At 33.7% G+C, this 9,363-nt stretch overlaps 1 protein-coding gene across 1 annotated transcript; it reads left to right on the top strand.

Moving 5' to 3' along the window:
- Positions 1-411: 411 nt before the first annotated feature.
- On the top strand, positions 412-1,353 carry LOC105818272 (olfactory receptor 52E8-like). The gene has a single exon (XM_012654209.1). The coding sequence runs from the start codon at positions 412-414 to the stop codon at positions 1,351-1,353; it is 942 nt and encodes a 313-aa protein (XP_012509663.1).
- The last annotated feature ends 8,010 nt before the right edge of the window (positions 1,354-9,363 follow it).

Here is a 9,363-nt window from a genome sequence, read left to right as displayed (position 1 = left end):
TAAGTTCCCTAATAGGAGACTAGATTAGATTATATATGCTAAAGCATTTTTCATGTACCTTAGCTGCAATATGTATAACACCACCAGATGTAAAGAACAAAGACCTTTATTGTTTTTACTTATTACCCTGAATATTCACCTTATAGATGGATATTCTACTCTTTTCTCTTATTATTCAACCTTTTATGGATGAAAGGATCTGGATAAGAGTAAGTCCACTCCTGGAATCATCTGCTATTCAGGTAAGTATAGCAGAAAATGTTGATAACATTGGATGGGAGAAAAGGAATATTAAAATGTTATTTTACCTTTTACCAGGAGTCTGGAAAAAGAAAGAAATGAAGAACTAATCACTGAAGGGAAGTCAACATTTGAATTTGATATGCATAGTCAGCAAGAGTGACAGGGAGAATGTCCATTCCTAATAACACCCAGTTCCATCCTTCTTCCTTCCTATTGCTTGGCATCCCAGGGCTAGAATATGTACACATATGGATTGGATTTCCTTTTTTCTTTGTGTACCTTGTTGCACTCCTCGGGAATGCTACTGTCCTGTTTGTGATTCAGACTGAGCATAGTCTCCATGAACCCATGTATTATTTCCTGGCCATGCTGGATTCCATTGACCTGGGATTGTCTACAGCCACCATCCCCAAAATGCTGGGCATCTTCTGGTTCAGTCTGAGGGAAATATCTTTTGAAAATTGCCTTTCCCAGATGTTCTTTATTCATTTCTTCACTGCCATGGAGAGCATTGTGTTGGTGGCCATGGCCTTTGACCGCTACATTGCCATTTGTAAGCCCCTTCGATATACCATGATCCTCACCAGCAAAATCATCAGCCTCATTGCAGGTATTGCCATCCTGCGGAGTCTGTGCATGGTGGTTCCACTGGTGTTTCTCCTCCTGAGGCTGCCCTTCTGTGGGCACCATATGATCCCTCACACTTACTGTGAGCACATGGGTATTGCCCGTCTGGCCTGTGGCAGCATCAAAGTCAACATAATATTTGGCCTTGGGAATATGTTTATTTTATTATTAGATGTGATTTTTATTATTCTTTCCTATCTCAGGATACTCTATGCTGTCTTCTGCCTGCCCTCCTGGGAGGCCCGGCTCAAAGCTCTCAATACCTGTGGCTCTCATGTTGGTGTTATCCTAGCTTTTTTCATGCCAGCATTTTTCTCTTTCTTAACACATCGTTTTGGCCACAATATCCCTCGATATATCCACATTCTCTTAGCCAATCTATATGTGGTTGTTCCACCAGCCCTCAATCCTGTAATCTATGGGGTCAGGACCAAGCAGATTCGGGAGCAAATATTGAGGATTTTTTTCATGAAAGATGGTTAACCATCAGTAGTCTTAGAATGTCTTACAGTTCATATTTCTTCCATATGTTCATTAGAAGGGATTTAATTCCTAAAAAGATAGAAGGCAGGGAGCAAAGAGGAATATGAACAGTAATGACATTCATTTCTCCACAACCTCTTGAGTTTAAGGATACTAATGTGTTTATTGATGATAATACTATAATGTGTACGAATTAGATCTTTCACAAAGTGATTATATTCATATATTGTTTGATCATCAAGGTAACCCTATAAAGAAGTTATTCTTTAGTTTTCAGATTAATAACTTGATTTTTAAGTCTATAAAATGTTTCATCTGAAAATTCAGCTATTAGTGGAAGGTAGATAATTAAGCCATATGATTTTTAAATTGTAGCAGTTTCTGAATCACTCAAGGGAATGTGACAGCAATGGAATAAAATTTGTTCAGGCATTGTACATAACTTTGGTGACAGGGTTCACAAAATAATAATAATGGCACTATTTATCATTACCATTTACTGTTCTAAATAATTTACTTATGTTGATACACGTGTTTCTTATGTGAATTCTATATGGCTGTTTGGTGAGAGACAGATAAAGTGACAGAATCTTATGTTCTGAGAAATGAATGGTGGGAGGCTATTTAGGCTAAGAACATTATGCTATAGATTTACGTGTTAATTTATATGTGGGAGAGGCTCTTTAGAAACTTTGTATTATAATAATATACAATAAATATTTCAGGTATTAAGCCAATATATTAAAGGCAGCCACGCAAAAGTGGAAATATATTTGACTTCTTTTTACTTTCTGTGATAATCATAGGGCAAATTATTGACCTAGTTCATAAAAAAAGGTGTCATTTGAAACTACATTCAAGTGAATCTACCAAAGTTATGTTATCTCTCTTACTTCAATTGAATATTTTGATTCTTTGTCAATTTATGATCATGGAAATTCTACTGCATGACCAGAAAAGGTCATAGATAAAAGAATTTTAGGTAGTATCTTCTAAATCTTGTCATAATTCTAGGAAAAGTATTGTGAACAGGACAGCATAGATGTTTGCATGTGATACTTGTTAAAAATTCCATAAGCTATAGTTAAAATTTTTTTTTTTTGTATTTAGAAAACCTAATTGATCAAGAGAACATACTGGGTCAATTCAATAAACAGACATCAGACAAATTAAGTCAAGCTAGCCTTTATATTTAAATCTTTCTGTCTCTAGCTAGATAAGGTAAGAAAGTTTTAGTCAGCCAAATAGACAACATAGGAACTTATCTATTGGTACATGATGAGCAAAAATAGTATTGGACATTCATGTATAAATAAATGCAAAAATTAAAAACATTATGTATAGCAACTTGGCCTTTGGATAAAATAATCATGGAAAGAAGATAAATTTCTGATTTCTTAAAGAAATAATATACATATTGGGTTTTTTAGTAATCAGAGGATGAAAATTAAAAATATCTCCTTGGGGTACTTACATTGTCTAATGTAAGTACTGGTGTTCATCAACATTTTTCAGTTTTTGAAACTGAAACAGTTTTTCTTTCAAAAACATGGAATGATTACCCGTATCCAGCCCCTTGTAGTTAGACTTGGCTGTGTGACTTGCTGTGGCAAATAAAAATATTTGTAGAAGGGACTTGTGTCAATTCTTGTAGGAAACACTTAAGAGTGATTATGTGTTGTTGTTCTCCTATCATACAAAGAATTCTTTCCAAGTGGATTGTAGATGTAAACTTGAAAGGGAAAATAGTACAGCTTTTAGAAGCAAGGAGACTATCTTTATGACCTTACAATCAGGAAAGATTCAAAAATAGAACACAATTACATATGCTAACAATATTGGAAACATATTACTTAATCAGTGTATATTATAATTAAGAGCTTCTTTAATCAAATATACTATTAACAGAGAAAATAGGCAAACCAGCTGACTTGTATACAGAATATATCAATAATTCCTACAAACTGATAAGAAGAAGAACACATTAAAATGAACAAAAGATTTGTATGGGATTTTTTTTACAGGAGGATATCCAAATTTCTAGTGAATATGAAAAGTTGCTCTACTAACTTAGTAAAAAGAGATATAATATTTAAAATCACTAGACAGTTCCACTATACGCTGACCAGAATGTCTAAAATGTAAAAAGATGTGGAGTAACTGGAATCCTCATACATTGATGGTAAGAAGGTAAATTGGTAAAATAACTATTGAAAACTGGCAGTATTTCTAAAAGCTAATCATATGAATATTCTATGACCCCAAAATTCCTCTCCTAGGTATACATCCATCAAAAACATTACATATTTTCACCTAAAGATGTGTGCCTCAATTTATCACAAATATACTATAAATAACAGCCAATAATTGATACAGCTCAAATGTACATTAATAGTAGAATGCATAAATATAGTGTGGTATATTTATATAATGAAACACCAAGTGGCATTGAGAATGAACAAATATAGGGTGTCCCAAAAGTTGCCATACATAGGAAAATGGGAGATTGTAGCTAAATGTACCTTTACTTACAAAATATACACAACAAAATTTTATAAAATTCTTCCTTTGAATGGAGACTTTTGGGATATCCTCTATAATTACAAATAACATATTGAGTGAAATGAATCAGATAAAAAAATTAATTATATGTGAAGTCATGCACTGCATAGACATTTCTATCAAGGACAGACCACATACACAATGGTGGTCCCATAAGATTATAATGGAGCATATATAGAAAACTGGTATCTGGCACTTGATATTGGTATTGCAGATCAAGTAGAGGAAATGATTGATATTTAGTAATGGTACTGAGGCATTTATTCTACTAAGTGAAGTATCTCAAGAATGGAAAAACCAGCACCACATGTACTCACCATCAAATTGGTGTTAACTGATCAACACTTATGTGCACATATAGTAGTAACATTCATCAGGTGTTGTGCACATGGGAGGGGGGAGGGGGAGATGGGTGTATTCACACCTAATGGGTGCAGTGCGTACCGTCTGGGGGATGGACACGCTTGAAGCTCTGACTTGGGTGGGGCAAAAGCAATATATGTAACTTAAACATTTTACCTCCATAATATGCTAAAATAAAAAAAATATATATACCATCTAGGTTTGTGTAACATTGACTGTAGGTACAACATTGTATAGCAGACCTCTAGAGCTTATTCATCTTGCTTAACTGAGACTTTAGGCCCTTTGAATAGAAACTCCCTATTCCCCTCCCACCCCGATACCCTAGCAACCCTCTTTCACTCTTTGATTCTACACATTTGACTATATTAGATACTTCACGTAAGTAGAATCACCTAGTCTTTGTCTTTCTGTGATGGCTTATTTCACTTAGCATAATGTTCTGAAGGTTCATCCACATTGTCACATATTGTAGAATTTTCCTCTTTTTAAAGGCTAAATAGTATTCTATTATATGTATAAATCACAATTTCTTTATCTATTTGTCTGTCAATGGGCATTTAGGTTGTTTCCATGTTTTGGCTATTGTGAATAGTGCTGAAATGAACATGGAAGTGCTAATATCTCTTTAAGATCCCAATTTAAAATCTTTTGAATAAATACTCAGAAGTAGAGTTGCTGGACCATATGGTAGTTTAATTTATACTTTTTTGAGGAACTGACCTCCATATGGTTTTCCATAGAGGCTGCACCATTTTGCATTCCGACAAACAATGTACAAGCGTTCCAATTTTTCTACATCCTTGCAAACACTTTTTTGGTCTTTTGTTTTTTAGTAATAGCTATCCTGACACGTGTAAGGTGATATCTCATTGTGGGTTTAATTTACATTTCCCTGGTAATTAGTGGTGTTGAGCTCCTTTTCATATATCTGCTGGCCATTTTAATGTCTTCTTTGGAGAAATATCTATTCAAGTCTTTAGGCCAATTTTTTAATTGGGTTGTTTTTCCCTATTGAGTTATAGGAGTGCTTTACATGTTTTGGAGACTAACCCATTATCAGATATATGGTTTGCAAATATACTTCTCCATTCTATAGGTCACCTTTTTATGCTACTGATTGTTAACTTTGCTGTGCAGAAGCTTTTTTAGTTTGATGTAGTCCCCCAAGAGTAATGTCACGAAGCTTTCTTCTAGAAATATTTTATAGTTTTACAGTTTCAGGTCTTACATTTAAGTATCTCCTCCATTTTTACTTGATTTTTGTTCACGGTATAAGATAAGGGTCCAATTTCATTCTTTTGCATGTAAATTGATCCAAGAGCCTCCTGATTATTTGATTTTTTAATATGAGGTTTGTTTTGTTTGAGTAACATATGTGTAGAAATTGATTGCATAGAGTGAGCTGTTTTATTTGTGGTATCCTCATCTTAATCATGTTATTTATAAAATTATTGCTTACCTACCATTATCTATCAAGCTAAGTTCCCATAAATCCACAAAGTCTATTTTTTTTAAAAAAATAAGCAACCTATATGAACCATATACACCCTAATCATGACATTCATATTTACTATCTGCTAGTAAACAGAATTAATATGCTTACCAGGATGACTAGTTATTAGTATGTTTACAAGTGAAGTTAACTGGAGTAGTTGATTTTCTTGAGCCTCCCAAAGAGGGAGAGAAAAATGTTTTCAAACCTGCTGCTACTCCTTTGCTTCCTAGTAGGCAAACAGTCTATGGTGTTAAAAGTCAGGATTGTGGTTGCTTTTCAAGTAGTAGTAACTAGGAGCTGTAGTAACTAGGAGTAGTAGTAACTAGGAGCTGATCTGAGATGGCTTCTGCATTATGAATAATATTCCATTTCTTGATCTGTTTTATACTAATACTTTGTGAAAATCTACCAACCCTACTCTTAATGCTTCCTACATTTTCCTAGTAAGTCTGTAAAACTTCAATATAAATTATACTAAAATATATCTCAAGAATAATGAGCATAAATTTTAAAGGTAACATCTAAAAATACAAAACTTTTACAAGACAACATAAGAGAAAAATCTTTGTAACCTTAGCTAACAGAAAGCTTTCTTAGATATGGTACCAAAGACATTATTCATAAAAGGAAAATAATTAGCATTCATTAAAAAAACAAGAACTTCTACTTGTAAGACACTGTTTAGGGAATGAAAAGACAAACCACAGACTGGGAAAAATATTTGCAAAATACATATATGATGAAATATTTTCATCCAGAAAATATATACAATTATTATTTGTCAATTAAAAAATAAAAATTAAAAAAATTTCTCTAAATTTAATAATTAAAAAAAAATAATCACAAAGAAGTGCGTAAAGGATCTGAATAGGTACTTCACCAAAGAAAATGATATGAATGGCAAATAAACACATGAAAAGAGGCTTAGCATCATTTGACTTCAGGGAAATGCAAACTAAAAAACCCAATGAGGTATGATTAAAACCTATTAGAATGGTTTAAAAATATCCCTCAGAATGCCAATTTCTGGTAACCATATGAAGCAACTGATACTCTCATATATAGGCAATATCAATGCCTTCTAGTCAACAACCATCAGGAATACACTTATGTTCAAAAAAGTAGTGTTTACTACTCGCTGCAACAAGGGAGACCACATACAGTGTTGAAATGTTGGTGGTCTCAGTAAGTGTGTTTTGGGGATGGTTTCAGAAACAGGTGGTTTCAAGAAGAGGAGCTAAGTCTACTATTGAGTATCTTAATAATTTTTATATAGAAGGTGAGGGGAAAGGAGTAAGGCTAAAACTACATTTGATAAAGATAGCTATTGTCACTCATATTAGCCAGGAGGACATCTTTTTTTAATTTTTTGACAATATTGTTGTTTTCATCTCTGCACGTACATAATGGAAGGGTTTTGTTTTTATTTCATTCTATTATCATGGAAACAAAGTGAATTTGTCTGATGTTCATATTTTGTAAAATTGTTTACTAAGTGGGTATCACCATGGCCAAGATGTTTGTGCCAGGTCAGCTACCAGCTGTCAGCTGTTACAGCTACTTTTTAATTTTTTCTCAGAAGAAACTCAGTCTTCCATGATTCTATACTTATCTAGGCTAGAAAATGTTTCTGTGTATATAATCTTCTGTGATGTCCTCAAATAACATTTTTTCCATATTACATTGCAATTTTTATTATGCCACCTTCCAACCCCATTTGAAAGGAAATTGAGTTGGAAAGCCTAGAAAACTTACTGGTTCTCTGAATTCCTGTAACTCTAAACTTAGCATATAACTTAAAACTTAATTATTTTCATATTTATAGATGGTTAGCATTATCTATACACCTAGCATATAAGTTTCTTGAGGGAATGAATTACAGATGGAAAACGTATCTGAACATATAATCTTAAAAAAGTGCTCAATGGTTTACTTGACTTCTAGAAGGAGTAAGTGGTAGCTGCTGAGAAAAAATGGCCTGGTCATTAGAAAATATAACAGCCCTGGGCAATAAGATGGGGAATTACAGATTGGTTCAAATATTATTCTTGTGGGAATAATGATAACAGAGTAATTAGAAAGTGAGTAGTTAGAAAATGAGAAGTTATTATAAGTTGGGGACCTATGGGGAGAAAGTTGAAGTCCCAAGGGGTTCCTTTGTGCATGTGCTTTTTTTATGCCAATAAATTTGTGGTGAGAATTTCTGGATCCTTTGTCTTTTGTGCTGACATCTCATGGAGTCCCAGAAGAGTAACTATTTCTGGTCAGAGAGAGGATTTTCAATTCCAGTGTAAACCTTTCTCCTTGAACCACAGTTATGAAGCTGAGACACACTTGGAGAAGTTATCAGTCAGGACTGCAGATTATTTCAATGTTGGCTGTAGCTAAGGTTGGTAAGGTGGGTATGGGATTGGCTATCATACATGTTTGATCATATAGATTGAGAAGGTTTAGACATGGATCTGTTGATTTAATCCCCTCATTAACTTTGTATATGATACAAATATTAATTTGGAGGAGATAAACCAAAATATTTTGCATGCTTATTTCTAACTGGTGGAATTTCAGATGACTCTGCATATTTTAGTATTTTACCTTTTTTAATAATAAATATATCTACTTTAAACAATAAGGAAAAGAAAAAGAAAAAATAAACAGGCAACAAGCAAATGGTTTTGTCAAAGTATTGTTGAATTTCTCTCTCTTCTCCTTTCTCTGCTCTCCTGTAATTTCTCTTCTACCTTCTGTTTTCTGTCTTTTGTCTTCTCTCTCTCTCTCCTCCTTGTCTCTCCCCCTCTTTTCCCAGCTCTCTCTTTTAGTCTAATTTTACTGAATTTTATCATGTTACTGGTTATTTCAGAATTTGTATTTAATATCCAAAAATGGCAATCTCAAATTTTTCCTAATCAATACATTTTCTATCTTTATTTCATTGACACTAATGGTGAAGAATAGCAAAACTTTAATACCTCCTGAATCCAAATAATTGTATGTAGTTTCTGAAAAGCATACAATGGATTTCTTCCATTCTGACAAGTGCATTTATGGCTATATGTTAACGTACATATTCACTCTTGCTTTACACTCTTTCATATTATTAAGCTATTTTAACATTAAATATATAATCTGTAGATAAAAACACATTCAAAAAAGAAGAGGTTTTTAAAAATATCACTTTTTTCCCCATAAAGATGACAATTGGCAGAACTCACTGAGATCCTCCTTTTCTATCCCAGATCATGAAAATGTATTTATTTAGCTATTCTTCTATCTATCTATTTGGTATGGGTTGGAAGGATGGATCTTTTTATTTTTTCTTTTCTTTCAGCATATTATGGGGGTACAGATCTTTAGGTTACGTATGTTGCCCTTGCTCCCCCCCCGAAGTCCGAGCTTCAAGCATGTCCATCCCCTGGATGGTGCGCATCGCACTCTTTGTGTATGCATATAACCGTCCCCTCCTCCCACCTTCCCTCTCGCCCCTGCCCGACATCCAATAAATGTTATTCTTATATGTGCACTTATGTGTTGATCAGTTAATACCAATTTGATGGTGAGTACATGTGGTGCTTGTTTTTCCATTCTTG

The sequence above is a fragment of the Propithecus coquereli genome, unplaced genomic scaffold (genome assembly GCF_000956105.1).
Source record: "Propithecus coquereli isolate 6110/MARCELLA unplaced genomic scaffold, Pcoq_1.0 Scaffold44, whole genome shotgun sequence".
Taxonomy (NCBI): Eukaryota; Metazoa; Chordata; class Mammalia; order Primates; family Indriidae; genus Propithecus; species Propithecus coquereli.
The sequence above is the reverse complement of the archived record's forward strand: the minus strand, read 5'-3'. Positions and strand labels throughout refer to the sequence as shown.